This window comes from Littorina saxatilis, linkage group LG1, assembly GCF_037325665.1.
Source record: "Littorina saxatilis isolate snail1 linkage group LG1, US_GU_Lsax_2.0, whole genome shotgun sequence".
NCBI classification, from domain to species: Eukaryota; Metazoa; Mollusca; class Gastropoda; order Littorinimorpha; family Littorinidae; genus Littorina; species Littorina saxatilis.
The window spans coordinates 30,289,520-30,307,019 of NC_090245.1; the positions used below are offsets into that span (position 1 = coordinate 30,289,520).

The 17,500-nt window shown below is 42.8% G+C and overlaps 2 protein-coding genes and 1 long non-coding RNA gene across 3 annotated transcripts in view; 2 read left to right on the plus strand and 1 right to left on the minus strand.

Moving 5' to 3' along the window:
* Window positions 1–17,500, minus strand: part of LOC138966825 (uncharacterized) — a 402,693-nt gene that overhangs the window by 228,565 nt on the left and 156,628 nt on the right. The gene's annotated exons all lie outside the window — the stretch shown is intronic.
* Window positions 172–8,574, plus strand: LOC138966811 (uncharacterized). Its single transcript, XM_070339158.1, has 4 exons — window positions 172–517; window positions 1,329–1,528; window positions 2,947–3,081; window positions 5,479–8,574. Exons 1-4 carry the CDS (start codon window positions 505–507, stop codon window positions 5,662–5,664), a joined length of 534 nt encoding a protein of 177 aa, XP_070195259.1. The 5' UTR covers window positions 172–504; the 3' UTR covers window positions 5,665–8,574.
* LOC138966792 (uncharacterized) overlaps window positions 13,411–17,500 on the plus strand; it is a 6,324-nt gene continuing 2,234 nt past the window's right edge. The window contains exons 1-4 of the mRNA XM_070339138.1: window positions 13,411–13,648; window positions 14,518–14,807; window positions 16,381–16,700; window positions 17,375–17,500. The exon at window positions 17,375–17,500 is cut by the window's right edge and continues 3 nt beyond it. Of these exons, the coding sequence (XP_070195239.1) occupies window positions 13,623–13,648; window positions 14,518–14,807; window positions 16,381–16,700; window positions 17,375–17,500 (762 nt within the window). The 5' untranslated portion in view covers window positions 13,411–13,622. The remainder of the gene's footprint in view (window positions 13,649–14,517; window positions 14,808–16,380; window positions 16,701–17,374) is intronic.

The following is a 17,500-nucleotide window of genomic DNA, read 5'->3' on the forward strand; positions in this document are numbered from 1 at the left end:
CACAGTGTTTACCTATGCGTACTATGTCGCAATGCTTTAAGGGTGGGACTTACCCAGTTTGGACCAAAACAGGATGCGATCCGGCTCATTGCATATCCGTTGGCCAATGACGGGACCGGACACATGACGCCATGGGAAAATTACTCCGCAGTTGATAAAAGCGCGAGCTCGCGGCGGTGACCTATAATTTTCAGCGTATCATCAGCGAGTATTCCTCTTAGGCTAAAAGGGCTGTGTGTACGCAAAGAATCATTAGTTCGACCCATACGTGCATTCTTTCGTTCGGACGTTTTGGCTCGAGTTTAAAAATCTGTTTGAGCAAAGAAAATCAAAATCTCCCACCGGTCAGAACACAGTGGCCGAGAATAGCCCACTACTGACAAGAGTGCCAGAAGAAAAAGAAAACTTACTGACAAGAGGCACACGTACTCTGTGTGTTTGTTTGCTGTGTTGAACTTCTTTGACGTTCAAGGTTTATTAATTCGACTACACAGTACCATCGTTATGGCTGACACAGGTGAGTTCAATAATGAAAACCATCTGTTTCACCAGTAATATATAATGTGTGCATTAGTTTTATTTTGAGAAGTGTGCTGCGTGTCGTGTGTGCTTTAGTTTTGATTGGAAGCTAGCTTACCTGATGTCAAATTGTTTTTGTTTTGTTTTTTGTTGTTGCTTGTAACATTTCCTTTTTTTCGGACGGTTTTCTTTGTTGTTGCTGTTGTTGTTGTGTTGTTGTTGTTGTTGTTGTTGTTGTTGGTGTTGTTGTTGTTGTTGCTGCTGATGTTTATTTTCTTCCTCGTTTTTGTTTATGTTTATAAAAGTAGGTGTAAATCTAATGGTGAACGAATACACGTTCTTCATTGTTGAATACATTTCCCTAGCACAATATTGTTCTCTACTGAATTGATTCTTCAGCTTGGTTAAAGTGTGGCTGTTTTTATGTTTTGTTTGTTTGTTAGGTTTTTGTTTGTTTGTTGTCTACTTGTTTTCCTATTACTTTGTTTGTTTGTTTGTTTGTTTGTTTAGTTAATTGTTTCTTTGATAATTTTTTTTTCTTCTTTGTCCCTTTGATTTTGTATCTGTTGTCGTTTTGGGGGGTAATTTGTTTATTTACCCTTTTGATTTACCCCTTTGTTGAAGAGTGGGGAGATGGAATAAGATTATTGGGATAGTGGGAAGGGAATTCTTCTCCTCATCTTCCTTCACGCACCGCTTTCTTTCTTTTCATCTTTGATTCGATCATGACAACAACAATGATGAACACGCCAATTAATTCTTATTTTTCTGTTGATTTTATTTATTTGAATTATCTTTTTCTTTTACAGGAAAAAACGGTATTGACAACATGGCCATGACGGGAGACTACCCTTCCCAGCCCCAGCCCCAAGGGTACGGCATGACCTCTGACCCCTATGCCTACTCCCAACCCCAGGGCCCCAACCCCCCTCCCTACGTCACTCAGCCCCAGTACGGGGGGCCATACGCTCCCCCTCCCAACGTGGGGCCGTACGGAGCACCTGTCATTGTGAGTAGAGTAAAGCAGCTACATTGAAGGCTGTTAAATCATGTAATCACTGCGTGTCTGTTGCGTATCCTGTTTGTACACTTTAGAGACCGACAGGTAGAAATCCTTGTCAATGTTTCGCTTTGTCTTCAATAAATCGTTTTGTAAACTTCACCTTTCTAGTGTTTTGATTCTTGACATTGAAAGCTTATTCCTTCTCGCGCATGGGATCTTCTTCGCCACAGATCCGTTCCGGCTTTTACACGAGATAGAGCACCCTCCACTTGGACAAATACCAAACATCCACCGCCTGGCTGCATTCTGTGTAGAGTGGAGATTTTTCGCTGAAATGATTGTGTTGGCAGATTGGAGCAGGTGTCACTTACGAAACGTTACGGTTTAACTTAAAGGATCCTAAGTGACACCTGCGCAAAATCTGCCAATAAATGTCAGCGAAAAATCCCCACTCTACATAGAATGCAGCCAGATGTTTGGTACTTGTCGAGGTGGAAGGACCCTCTTATCCCATGTAAGAGTCGTGACGAATCTGTGTTGGTTCACATGATCGTTTACAGGAGAAAGAGACATTTTTCTGAGGTTTACAATGATTCGATGGCGCGGCATACAAAAATGAAGTGTTTTTTTTACGTTTTGCGAACGTGCTCGTCTCCCGAAGAGTGACAGTATGAAGGATACAGCAAATGAATTGTAAATTAATTAATAAGTCAGGAACGATTTACAAGCCAATGCAGCCTAGTGTAGGTCAGTACTGGTGAAGTTATTTCTTCTCGGTTGTAACGGCACAGTCTTTCTTGCGTTTACAATCATTTGACTCACCATCTCAGATCTGGCCTTTTTGCATGGGATGAGACCATATCCTTCCACGTGGACAATTACCAAAAATCAACATCCTGCACGCAGTCTCAGAGAGGAACATCGTTTATGAATTACATTTCCTGACGTAATAAGCTACTGACGTTTTGTAAAATTAACCCACACACAACTTCTCACAGGAATCAGTCAGGGTGTTCATTACATTTAGTCAAGTTTTGTTTTTGGTATGTGTTTAAATGGAGGGATGATCTTATCCCATGCATGCCTGGCTAGATCTGAGACGGCGAGCCCAACGGTTTCCACGGGCAGGACAGGGACTTTAAGTTTATGGCTTTCGTTTGTTGTTGTTGTTGTTGTTGTTGTTGTGGTGGTGGTGGCGGTGATGGTGGTTGTTGTTGTTGGTGTTTTTTTCTTTCTTTTTTTCCCCTTGTTACTTATAGAGGGGTACATGTGACTATGCTTCAAGACAGAGATCTCGCAGTTACATCAACTTTTTGACGTGAAATGGATCGGAAGAAAATAAAGTCACGGCGGCCTTATCTTAGCTGGCACCAATGTGTTCAAAGAAATATGACAAATACAACATTTCCCTTTGACTTTCACAGGTGACGACCCAGCCGATTAGAGAGAGCGGTACCCCTCCCGAGACAGGCTGTTCTTTGGTCGTCTCTATTCTCTCCATCTTCTTCTGCCTCGGTGCTTGGCCTTTTGCTGTGGTCGCTATCGTCTTTAACAGAAAGGTATGTATGGCAAGCCTAACGTGTCACAACTTGATTGTTGTTAATCTTAAGAGTGTTTTGTGCTTGCGTGTGCACGTCTACTTTGTGACAATGCAATCCGCTATGCTAACTTGGTTTTTATGTTCCCAGAACTATAATAATAATAATAATAATAAATGAGCATTTATATAGCGCAACATCATAACTTTACAATTATGCTCTTTGCGCTTGACACATTTAAAATTAAAACACAGTTATACAAGCATTTACATCTACATTCATAGTCAGCAACGCTTAATTAAAAGCATACACCATCAAACATACATTACAAAAGATTCTTCCACTAACTAAGTAATAAAAACATGAATAAAATAGGTAGTGAAAACAAGGAAATACCAGCTGAATACCCTTAATCAAACAGAACATGTTATCAACAATACTGAAAACAGCCCTAGATGTTTATTTACATTATCACATTATCACTAAAACAACAAATACACTACAAGTAGCCTACTGATGGACTGAGAAAACAAAATCAGGGGTTGTATTTCTTGAAGAGGTGCGTTTAAAGTGCTCGTTTGAATGCTTGGGGTGACTGAGAGTGGCGGATGTGAAAGGGGAGAGAATTCCATTGTGTGGGTGCGCAGAAAGTAAAAGTGCGTTGTCCGTATGTTTTGGTTTTGGTGTGTGGAATGGTGAGGATGCGACAGTCAGAAAAGGCACGGAGTTGTCTTGCTGGAGAATAGACGGTGAGGAGTTCAGAGAAGTAAGCAGGAGGCGAGCCAGAAAAGAAGTTAAAGCAGAGGGTGGACAGTTTGTAGTCAATGCGGGCTTGAATAGGTAACCAGTGCAGTGTGTGAAGAAGTGGTGTTGCGTGATCTCGTTTTCGTGCTTTCAGAATGAGGCGTGCTGCCGAGTTTTGGACTTTTTGTAGTTTATGCAGGAGGTACAGAGGACAGCCAGAGAGAAGAGAGTTGCAGTAGTCAAGTTTAGAAAGAACAAAGGCACAGACAAGAGTGTTAGTTGTTTGAGAGGAGAGTGTCACGTGTGGCGAATGGTGCTGATCTTCCGAAGCTCAAAATAAGCTGCTCTACAGACTAAAGATATTATGTTTGTTAAGGGTCATGTCAGATGAAAGGGTGAATCCAAGGTTTCTAGCTGATGGCAAGAAAAGAATGTCGGTGTTGCCTATTTGAACAGAAACAGGTTGGGGAGAGGGAAATGTAGTGTTCTTCTTTTTGCACAGTAAGACTTTAGTCTTATCATCATTCAGCTTAAGTTTGTTATCGACCATCCAAGATTTAATATCAGTGATGCATGTCTGAATGGTCTCGATGGCGGAATGTGTCTCTGCAGGGGGACTGGGTTTATACAGCTGGGTGTCATCAGCAAAATACTGATTTAAAACAGAATGGTTTTGAATCAGTGTGGAAACTAGTGTATGTTTGGGACATGACATGGTTAGGCAATCCATAAAAGCCCTCTCTTTAAATACCCCGTCGCACGAGGTCATGCTTTCTGTAACACTCCTTTCTTATCAGCGAAGGGGCTTTGTATGACGTGAGAAAGCGCTTGCCTAAGAAAACGTTCTTCGTAGAACTCGTTGATAAAAAGCTTAATCTTTGATGCAATGACAGGGGCTTGGCGGCAGGGGCTTGGTGGTGTGACAGTGGATATTGAAGGGAGCGATTATATTGCGAGAACGGAAACACACAAGAGTACGTTTGTGCCCCCCCCCCCCCCGCCCCACGACTCTCAAAAAAAACTCAGGACACGAAAAAAACTCCTTACTTGGAGTTCTTTTTGTTTTCTAGACGTGTGTGTGTGTGTGTGTGTGTGTGTGTGTGTGTGTGTGTGCGTGTGTGTGTGTGTGTGTGTGTGTGTGTGTGTGTGTGTGTGTGTGTGTAACTTGGGGAGTGTCATCATCAATTTTTCTTCCTGTTGGGGGTAGTACCAACCGACTGTCTGTCTTAGCTGGGAAGAAAGGTGAAAACAACTTTTAGAAATACTTGAACGAGCCTGAAAACGGGATATGTCTTTTTTTTAGCAACATGAAGTAAGATCCGGATGAAATGTAATAGAGCAGATTTTATTTTATTTTATTATATGAATGCAGCCAGGAAGAAAACGCGTTGTGTTGTTGTTCTCGTGATGGTAGTGGTTTGGCGGCGTGGGTGGTAATTGTACGTGTTGTTATCATTGCTGTTGCTGCTGCCGTAGTTAGTTGTTGTTGTTGTTCTATTGTCGTTTTGTTAAAAAACAAAACAAAGCACATGCACATAGTTAAAACTGAAAAGACGCCGCACACGGACAAACAGACAGACAGACAGACAGACAGACATAAAGAACACAACACACTGCCACACGCACGGAATAGTGCGCCTTACCATTTCAACATCTCACAATTTGTGTTCCTAGGCGCACGGTCTGGTGCAGCAAGGACAGTACACTACCGCCAGAGGGGCCCTCAGAACGATGTACATCTTCCTCGTCATCACCTTCGTCCTCGGCATCATCGTCTGGGTCATCACTGGCATGAGGATCAAGTACACCATCGACGCCTACAACGCAGCAAAGAGGACCAACAGATACTACTACGGGTAGTGAAACTACAAATGACGTCATGGTTGACGAATTAACAGTGGCGGAATGACCCAGGATCTGTTGTTACGATATCGAGAATGGACAACCATGATTTATTTTTCAAACGTTTACAAATTAAAGTGAGGTTGGCGTAATAATGCGGAATGTGGCGAAGGGTAGAGGATTCGTAGATGTTTGTTGGGTTGGGAGGTAAGTTGTGGTTTGGCGGGTCGTGGGGTGGGGTGGGGTGGGGTGGAGGGGGTGGAGGGGTATTTTTTATTTTTATTTTTGATGACATTCGGCAAGATTTGCCAAAGTTTCATTCTCAGGATTTGGCCATAGCATAGGAGGCTTGGAACGCAAGCTGAAAATGTAAGCGGCACGGGAGTGTATTTTGTACACACGCTTCACGGTGACTCTCGGTGATAGGTAAAGGAAGGTAACCTCATCAGCCCTATATATTATACTCTAGGTAAATGGGTAGTATCACAATCTGTTTGTCGTACTGGATCGTGACATACGACATAAGACATACAATTATCAAGTGTCCGTACAATACAATTTAACAAGTATGCAAAACAGACCAATTCCAAAACTAACTTCGTCGGGTGTGTATGGGTTGTGGGAGAGTGACATGTTCTTGCAAAACCTCCGACAAACAAAGGAAGGTCCAATCACAAGCGAGACTGAGGTCTGTCGGAAACATGGGCTCCGCCGGTTCGACGTGTTTCCGACACCCCCTTCACTAGTGATTGGTCCCCCCTTTGTTTATTGGAGGTTTTCCACGAAAATGTCACCATTCCACAACACCCGCAGGAGTTGTTTTCCAAAATCGTCTATTGGGGCTTTCAATATCCTAGCGTTAGAGCGGTCACCTGCTCTCAAGCCACCTGTGTAAAGGCGGTGCTCGTCAGCTTCCTCGGCCCTGAACAGGTACAGTGTACCCCTTCATTCAAGAACTACAACAAATCTGAGAAAAATATGTTGTTAAAAATGAGAAAGTTTAAAAACAGAGGCAAATGTTCAGACCTTATGAAGAGACAATCTGAAAAGGCAAGGCCTTAAAATAGGGGATGTCTTATATTAAGGCATTAAGGCAAGTGTCTTACAATTGAAGTTCTACTGAAACCTCACAGTAGAGTATAATGCTGCCCTGGCTCTTTAGTAACAAGCAAGCCTTAAGCCATGAAACGGTTGAATGTCTTGTTCTCGTGTGTGAATGCGAAGCGAATTTTTAATTTTCAACATTTGGTTAAAGCGTGTTTTATTAATTTCTTGTATACACGTTATAAACAGTAACAACATTAAGAACGTTAACAAGCAGACTGCTTATGGACACGTTCTAAAACTGATAATCAATACACATTCTGATAACAAGACATTTCATTTTTAATCTTTGAAGTGTTTAGCACCATTTTGTTCAGAATTAGTTTTAAACGTCTTTACAATGTGTTTTAGGCAGAGTGACGTGTCTTTACCAGATCGATGACAACCACTGAAGAGATATGAGGAATTAAGCTTACATGAGAGAGAGAGAGAGAGAGAGAGAGAGAGAGAGAGAGAGAGAGAGAGAGAGAGAGAGAGAGAGAGAGAGAGAGAGAGAGAGAGAGAGAGAGAGAGAGAGAGAGAGAGAAAAGGTTTTAGGCAAAGCCTATTCTTCCAACCTGTCCTTTATACAACACATAAAGACAGACGCACATAAAAAATATAAATTCAATCATATAAAATACAGAAATACATTGTATGGAATGCAACACAATGTGCATTTAAGGAATTACATAAGGAGAACTCAAAAATGACAAAATTACATTGACATAGTTATACCTTTCATTTGGGAATAAAGTTGCTCCGATCAGCTACACATCCGCTAACACTAGTACAAAATGTTTAACAAAATAACAATCACGAATGATGTGTGAACGTGACTGTCTCTTAAACATTTTCACTGAAGTTGCATTTCTTATCTGTTGGGGGAAGGAGTTCCAGAGAAACGCTCCCGAGAAGGCTAAGCTCGATTTGTAGAGGTCTATGCGAGGTATAGGAGGGATGATTTGTTGGGACCCATATCTTTTTGTGGCATGTTTGAAATGTGATTGCAAATATTTAGGACAGTCGTCATTTAGAATTTTATACATGAACACATAAACTAAAGCTCCTGAATTTCCTCCCCTTGTTTAACGTCAACTGATCTTTCAAGGGGAGGAAATTCAGGAGCTTTAGTTTATCATCCGTGGACCTATTCAAATCATGCAGAATAAGTTTTGCAGCTCGGTGATGCAGGGAATTGAGTCTTTTTACATGAATATCACTGCAGTTATCCCAAAGTGTCGATGCGAAGTTTATATGAGGCATTATGTGGGCGTAATAGAACATTTTGAGTGCTGCAGAATCTGCGTAATGCCTTAATTTTGATAACAGGTACAAATTTGTTGATATTAATTTGCAAATATTACTCAAATGAGTTTGCCATTTCAACTCTTGATCAATGGTAACACCCAATAATCTATGTTCCCTAACTTGCTGCACTTGAGTTGAACCAACTGACAGTTGTAATTGTAAAGGACTTAATTGGTGTTTTTGTCTCGTGGTTATCACCATACTCTTTGTTTGATGACACTGCTAGACACGCATCAGAGAGAGAGAGAGAGAGAGAGAGAGAGAGAGAGAGAGAGAGAGAGAGAGAGAGAGAGAGAGAGAGAGAGAGAGATATATATATATATATATATATATATAGAGAGAGAGAGACAGACAGACAGACAGACAGACAGACAGACAGAAAAACACACAGACAGACAGACGCACAAGAGGACAGAGACGTTCACCACAAATCCATGAATTTCAAGATCTGTGATAAAATGTTTATTTTTATGTTTCAGTATTGTTAACTTATATTGATAACTGTTTAAACTCAATAAAAGATACATGACAATGGTTTTGATTCTTGTGTGTGTTTGCTTCTTTCTCCCTCTCCCATACTTTCTCTTTCTTTCTCCTGCACACACACACACACACGAGTCTAACACACACAGATTAAACATGGGGCGTGCATGCGTTAACGCGGCGTGCGTTCATGCGTGCGTGGGTGCCGCGTTCGCGCGTGTTATGTTTCTGCCAGCCTGTCTGACTCTGTGCGTGTGTGTGTGTGTGTGTGTCTCTCTCTCTCTCTCTCTCTCTCTCTCTCTCTCTCTCTCTCTAATAAGAGCGCTTGTCCAATGGAAAGGAACACAAGGACTGCATGGTTGCCAGTTCCAAAGCAAGCAGTCTACTCAGGTTTATACACAGATGCTGTTTGGTGGTTGATTTTTCACGTTCCTTCAACCGATATGGCACCGATGTAAGACTAGTGGGTTTCCTTTGTCAGTTCACACGACAGACGCCGTGATGTGTACTCAGATAAGCGCAAGTCGCAGTGCAGGCAGGTAGCTTGTCCAGTGTTGTCACTTGACCTACTTTCAAGGTTTGAGCTGTCAATTTTTGAGACAGGCACCTAATACAAGTTTGGGGTGCGGGAAGGAGTGGGGAATTGGTGTCCGAAGGCTGTCCTCTCACCCCCAAAAAAGATAAACAAATACACACAACATCCAAAAAATGTACACACGCGGAGTTGCTACATATTGGCCAATGTTGACCGTCTTGTAAATCACAGCTCAAAAATCCTTCCAGCCGTTACCCGGGATTAGTGGATCTTCCACTTGGCCACATACCAAAAGGTTTCAGTCTTTCTGCTCACAGGTGGATTTCTTTTTATTCGCTAAACTACTCTTTTTTTCTGACTGACACCTATGAACACCAATCTGAAAAACGAATTCAGGAAAAAATCCAACTCTGAACCGGGCCGACAGCAAACAAGACTGTCAAGTTGATGTTTAGTATCATATGTTTCAGAATGGGCAGACGCTCTTATCTCATGTAAAACCCTGAACATACATGTATTGCTGCACGCGGTCATTTATAAAAGACAGTCGTTATTTTTCACTCGCGGACTGCCATTTCTTTTGGGCTATGCATTTACAGCACAACATAGAAGTTCCGTGCTGCAAAAGCATTGGCCATTGCACATTGCTGCCCAACGGACGAAAAGTGTCAGAAGACCAAATAGAAAAAGATTCAAGAAAAATAGAGCGCAGGTAAAGAGTAAACATTTCAACACATGCAAACGAAAGAGTTTACACGGCGCACCATTTCGCAATGCTTATGGGCAGAATATACTACGCACTGCATATCCGCTGGCCAATCACAAAACGTGTGTGTGTGTGTGTGTGTGTGTGTGTGTGTGATAAAGGCGTGTCTGGCAGTGTCATCAAACAAGCAAGTGCAGAACCATCGGCCATTCGCAACAAAGAAGCCGGGACTTTTACAAATACATGTAGGGGAAGGGCTCCTAATATGGACCACTTTTTGTTTCATGCTAATAACTTGCTTGTTTTCTTCCGAAGAAGTTTCATTATTTGTTTGGTAGTCCTTCTATCTTAGGTTAACGGTTAGGCCTAATTAGAGTGAAATAGCTTTGATAGACATTCAGCAAAAATTAGATACAGAAAAAATCACAAATGGTCCATATTAGGAGCCTGAGTGCCAAATATGGACCAGTGAAGCGGCCTTCGCGAATCACTGCAAAAAGCTCCCTATACTTCAAAATAACACGATACAACTTATTGTACAAGTCAGACTAATTAAAATATGCTTTAGATTTAGCTGTTTCGGGTTGATGAGAGCATTATTTGAAGCACACCAGGAAACTAAAGAAGCTTATCAAAAACAGAGTGAAAATAAGTGAAATTATCAACTTCCACGAAAAGAAGACTTTTTGTTGTTGTTTTTTTAAATCTCGAGGGCTAGTTATAGGTTATTTCCAGCAAGCTTCTTAATGAATTAATGAAAATAGCCTTTAGCTTTTTTTTTCTTCGATTTGTTGAAGGTGGTCCATATTAGGGGACTCGCACATGACATACTTTGAGATTTTGCTATTATTTTCTGTTTGCAGTAGAAACTCGGTGTCAAACCTGCTAAAATGTAACAAATACGGTATTAGCTGTCATATATAGCAATTTTTGTGTGATAAAAGCTTTGGTTGTGGACAGAAACGAGTCCGTTTTAGGCGGCAAATTTAGAGTGAACGCTGCCAAAAGTGAAAAAAAGAGAAAAAGCCTAACGGTTTTGAGATTTGTGTTTCTGCAACTGTTTTGACATGTGCAAGTTATCCAGAGAGGGCGAATACAGCGAATAAAACTTTTTTCAGCGCTCTAGCGCCGTTAGTTTGTCAGAACAGGAGGTGGTCCATATTAGGGGCCGGTCACATTATAAGCCCTTCCCCTAGCTTCTAATAAGAGTTGAAAAAGGACATTCATTACTTATTAGACGGGGTCCTGATTGGGCCTATTATGGTCCGCTGGACCCGAAAAGCAACAGCTAACTAACTAACTAACTGATTAAACTAACGGAAGGAGCAGTAACTGTTGTCTGTTGTGTGAAATCTCCACGCACCGTTTTCTGCATTCGACAGAGAAGAATCAATCGTTATGGTGGACCGTACAAGTAAGCTTGTGAACTTGTGTGTGTGTTTAAAGGGATAGTATCCACTTGGAAAAGGCCTTCAGATCGCTCTAAAAGCTTTACCAAAAGATTCTGCGTGACGAATAATGTTACCACACGTACAGAAGGACTAACTTAACTTTGCAAAGTGGGTGATGTCCCTTGTTTCGAGGCAACATGGCGACTATCAGGAAACGCCGTTTTGACGAATTACAGACTGACCAGGTAAGTGTTGGATTTGTAGGCCACAGGAAATGTGTGTGCGTTTGTGCGTGCGTGAGTGCGTGCGTGTGTACGTGTGACTGTGCCAGTGTGTGTGTGTGTGTGCGTGTGCGCGCGCGCGTGTGTGTGTGTGTGTCTGTGTGTGCTTGTCACGGTGTGTGTGTGCTTGTGTGTGTGTCTGTATGTGTGCGTGCGTGCGTGCGTATGAATGTGTGTGTGTGTGTGTGTGTGTGTGTGTGTGTGTGTGTGTGTGTCACTGTGTGTGTGTGTGTGTGTGTGTGTGTGTGTGTGTGTGTGTGTGTGCAGTCGTGCGTTTGTACTTTCGCGTATGATTGGGTGTATTGGGTGCACGACTTGACAAAAGGGTCTTTCCTGGCAAAATTGTATAGGCATAGATAAAAAATGTCCACCAAAATACCCGTGTGACTTGGAATAATAGGCCGTGAAAAGTAGGATATGCGCCGAAATGGCTGCGATCTGCTGGTCGATGTGAATGCGTGATGTATTGTGTAAAAAATTCCATCTCACACGGCATAAATAGATCCCTGCGCCTTGAGTCCGAGTCTGGAGATACGCGCGCGATATAAGACTTCATATAACATATGTGTACGTGTGTATCTAGTAATATGTGTGTTTTGTCACTGAGTTCTATTCCATGGCGGTTGAGGAAAGATTTCACACTAACTCTATCAGCAATTCAATAAATCCACGCAAGCAGGTACACACACACACACACACACATACACACACGCGCGCGCGCGCGCTCGCGAACGCACGCACTCAAGCACGCACACACACAAACACACTCACGCATGAAGGTACATACACACACACCCACACACACAGTACACACACAAATGCACACACGCACATACACACACAAACACACTCACGCATGAAGGTACACACACAACAACCACAAACACACACACACACACACACACACACACACACACACACACACACACACACACACACACACGCACACACACACACACACGCACACACTCACCGGGAATCCAGACGAAGGTAATGCTGTGTGTCTGTGTTTGTGTGTGTATGTATAGACAGCAATTCCAGGAAAACCGGACCGATCTTTATGAAACTTTTTATCAAAGTTCTCTCAGATGATCTCCCTTCAAAGTTTTTTTTATTTTTTTATTATTTTTGATGACGTCATATCCGGGTTTTTGCAAAAGTTGAGGCCGCACTGTGGTGACGTCATTTTTTACTCACATTTATTGTAATTTTGGTCAAGCAATCTTCTACGAAGCCCGGACTATTGGATTGCATTTCAGCTTGGAAGTTTGAACATTTATTAAAAAGTTTGGTCATTGCAAATCAATTAGTAATTAATTCAAAAATATTTTGATCTTATTATTTATCATTTCCTTAATCCAAAAACATATAGATATGTTATTTTTGGATTAAAAACAAGCTCAGAAAGTTAAAAAGAATAAAGAAAAGCGCTCTTTCCTGTTAAGTGGTAGTGCTAACTGCGCTATACTGGCTTGTCACTTCAAGCGATCAGCGGGATTGGCAAAGCTATTGTCTTGGTGAATGAACGCGTTCAGTTTCGTTTTGTGACTTCGACAGATTGACTAAATGTTTTAATTTTGCTTTACGCGACTTGTTTTTCGATAAATTTGATGAAGTCATATCCGGCTTAAAAAAAAAAAGTCGAAGCCATACTAGACTATCGTGACTGCATTTTTCCATCAAATTACTTGAAATTTTAGTCCAGTAATCTTTGACCCGGTTCGAACGATGTAAATAATAATAATGATTATAATGACAGCTCTCCGCGCTTAACATGTGAACTATGAATAAAAAACCACTATTTCAACATTTAATGCATATACAGTCTAGCAAAATAACAGAACAATAAACTACACTGAATGGTGTTACATATTTCAGCTTGGGAGCTAAGAAATATTTCGATAATGTGCTAATTAAATTCTGCTTGAAAATTAAGTTGCAATAACGGATGTAAAGATTATTTCTTCGTATTCTTTATCCTTTGCTCAGTGAATCCAAGAGGACATGGGTATCTTATGTTTACTCTGAACATGTGCTCAGAATTCAAGAAAATCGGCCAGCCGGCCATTTTGAAGTGTTGACAACGCGTAAGGGAACCCAACGACCCGGATTTACGGGTAGCAGAGCAGACGCAACATTTCTTCTCAGCAACAGATGTTGGGTGCACGATTTATCGATCTGGCACCATGTTTATCAACCACGAGCTGATAAGGTATGTTTTCCGGGTTCCTGCACCGAAAACATTATCACAAACCTGGGATCGGAGTTTGGAGCTCTGAACGCGGCTGGAGTTTTTGATGCACAGTTGTGTTTTTGTTTCTTTGGGTAAGTCGTCTTTTCTGCTGTTCCGTGGCACCGTCATGTTTGTGTCCTTATCTGCTAAGTTTGACTTTGATTAAATCCTTTCTTGTCTTAACCATCTTTTTAAGCTCCAATATATCCATATAGCCTTTCACGTGGAAATGGACCATTCTAATTCTCTCTTGGACACATTCTCACAATCTGCAGCCGGGCTAATTTCTGCCTAGAGTGGGAACGGTTAACTGATTTCACAACTGACACCTGTGTCAATCAGCGACATTGATTCAGCTCAAAATTCCCGTTTCCCACAGAAAGTAGCAATGCTGACGATTTCTGGCAAATGTCCAAGTGCAAGAATGTTGTGTTTCCCATGTTAAAGGCTTGGCGGATCTGCGTTGGTGTTCTTCTTCTTCTTCTTCTTCAGCGTTCCAGAATTTTCTGGTTACGTGTGAGCTCGTTTGCCCATTTGGGTTCCCCACACTATACTATGGTTAACGTAAAGCAGAGTTATTTTATCAACAGAGTCACTCGAGCTAAGCTTGAGCGTCAGTCACACCTATCTCGAAAACTAAGCGTCGCACAGAACCAGCGCCCTTCCATTAACAGAAAGTTCCCAACTTGATGGAAGCCTGTCGCGGTGTCGGATTGGTTGAAATAACAAACAAATCTCAACTTCAGCTAATCCGACCCCGCGGCTGGTATCCACCCATTTGGTAACACCCAGTTTTGAGTTCGTGCATCCCAGCCAATGAATCACCACGCTCGTTATTCTCGTTGCAGCCAAATGGACTGCAGTCATCAGTATAACGACTCCGACAACGCTACTTACTTCCTGGAAACAAACCCAGGCCTGTCACAACATGCCGGAACAAAATCATCTTCTCAAGGGACCAGAGGTCTACCTCCGCCATATTCTCAGCGTGGATTTACCGACTCTGAGCCATCTACTAATAGATTTTCAGTACCTGCTCCACATTACCCGCATGACGTTTCGACTGCCCGAGAGCCTGTTTCGCCCGACGCCGCCGCCTCGAACAAGGCCTTTTGGCCACCAAAACATCCTGATTACGGTAACGTTCAAATTTACTGCCCCGAATAGACACACTCCGGAAATACCTGTAACTGTCGTTTGTGTGCAGGGCTGGACCTAAGGGGGATTTTTAGGAACCTTATTTTTCTGAAGGAGAGACCCAAATTACCCGTTCCACATGCTAATTTTCAACAGCATCAGGGGGGCCAGATCACCCGGACCTCCACCTGACCAGCTTTTGTAACCCTGCCTCATTTTGGAAACCCCTCCCTCTCATACACTGGGTCCATCGCTGGTGTGTGTACGTGTGTGTGTGTGTGTGTGTGTGTGTGTGTGTGTGTGTGTGTTTGTGTGTGTGTGTGTGTGTGTGTGTGTGTGTGGCTGGTGTGTGTGTGTGTGTGGCTGGTGTGTGTATGTGTGTGTGTGTGTGTGTGTCTGTATGTGTGTGTGTGTGGCTGATGTGTGTGTGGCTGGTGTGTGTGCACAAGACCAAGTGCGCACGGAAAAGATCCTGTAATCCATGTGAGAGTTCGGTGGGTTATAGAAACACGAAAATACCAAGCATGCATCCCCCGAAAGCGGCGTATGGCTGCCTAAATTGGCGGGGTAAAAACTGTCACACCCACTCTTGCAAAAACACAGGTGTACGTAGGAGTTTCAGCCCATTAACGCAGAAGAAGAAGAAGAACATCGCCTGTTCTTTTTCTCCGTCAGCAGCATACCTTGTGGTCACGTCCCTTGAACATGAAGATTTCGCATCGGGTTTTTATGTTAGAATTAACACTTGTCGATATGATTTTACATCACCTGCAACACACTGCCATGACTCTGACCGTCCTCAGTGTTGTGTACACTGGTACTTCCGATGACAGGACACACTGCCATGACTGACCGTCCTCAGTGTTGTGTACACTGGTACTTCCGATGACAGGACACACTGCCATGACTGACCGTCCTCAGTGTTGTGTACACTGGTACTTCCGATGACAGGACACACTGCCATGACTGACCGTCCTCAGTGTTGTGTACACTGGTACTTCCGATGACAGGACACACTGCCATGACTGACCGTCCTCAGTGTTGTGTACACTGGTACTTCCGATGACAGGACACCTCCCGAGGAAGGGCATCTGTTGTTGTCCTTTTATCTATTATTTTGACCAAAATTGACGTGTCTTGACAGGCCACTTGCATCCCAATGATGTCCTTTAGTCACACGTGTCACTGTTTTATTAAACATAGTTATGTGGCAATAGAATATATTTATTTTTAGCATTAATTGGATACATTTGAACCACAGATTGCTTCAACCCTTTAGTTTTACGGTCGGTCTCAATCAGTTCGAAAGTAGAGACATTAATTAAAGGCTCCATTAAATTTAGGTTCAAGTCACATACAATGCCGGTGCATTACAGTACTTTTTTTGCGACGTTTATTTATTTTTATTTTTCATTTTTTTATTCTCTTTTTTTGGAGTTTTTTGGACGTTTCTTACAAAAAGCCGCTCAACAATTTATCAGTCCTTGAAACATCGACCCTAAATCTGGGACACTAAACTTGAATTGTACTCGTATTAGGTTCGGCAAGGCGCGTTTAATCTTCAGGCTTTTCAGGTGCCGAACGGCTCAGTTTCACATCATTTGGGGCGGATCTGGAACCCACCGACACCAAATCGAGATCATTGGAAGTTGATGTGGAACACTATGACAGCGACTCGACATCGTTGAAAGTGGACCTGGAACCCGCTTACACCAAATGGAGATCGTTGGAGACAGATTCAAGCTTGCGCGCCCCTGGGCCCGAGGACAAGTTTCTCCCCACTGTCACTGAAGTTGCTGTGAACGCTGTGCACGTACGCGCAGGTGATACTGGGGCTGCTGGGTCCTCTCCTGACGACTTGGTAGGAATCCTGCGTAAGGCTCCAGCCAAGCGTGTAAGTAGTTTAAAAAGGGTCGAATTCGACCATTACCCTTTTCACTTCCAGTCAATATTTGTCTGATTGTTTTGCTGGGGACTTGGGATCGCCGAAGAGAGGGAGGAGAGAGAGAGAGAGAGAGAGAGAGAGAGAGAGAGAGAGAGAGAGAGAGAGAGAGAGAGAGAGAGAGAGAGAGAGAGAGAGAGAGAGAGAGCGAGAGTGAGCGAGAGTGTGTGTGTGTGTGTATGTGTGTGTGTGTGTGTTGGGGTGTGTGTGTGTGTGTGTGTGTGTGTGTGTGTGTGTGTGTGTGTGTGTGTGTGTGTGTGTGTGTGTTGGTAGCTTAGTTGGTAGAGCACAGGACTTGTGATAATTTGGTCACAGGTTCGAATCTAAGCCGGGACGAACATGGGTCAACTGTATGTGGAGACCCAGAGACGGTATCCATGTCCCACACCGATGTTACCACAGTGCCACGTAAAAGACCACGGTCATTATGCGATAAGTGCAGGTGGCTGATTAAACCTAAACAAGCACACACCTGGGTGGCGCGACTCTAGTTGCTGCTAGCTTTTCACTGGGAGGAAGCGACCCGAATTTCCCTCCCAGCAATGGGATAATACAGTACATGTAGTAAGGTAATGGAAAATAAAATGAAAATGAAATGAACACATTAAGTGTGTCTTTCTTGGCAGATAAGGACGATCTCCGATGAGTCTGGGCAGCTGACTACCCGTGAACTGACGTGTTCTTTCACAGCCGCACTTTTATCTCTGTGCTGTGGCTGGCCCTGTTCCTGCTGCGCCCTCGTCTGCAGTTGG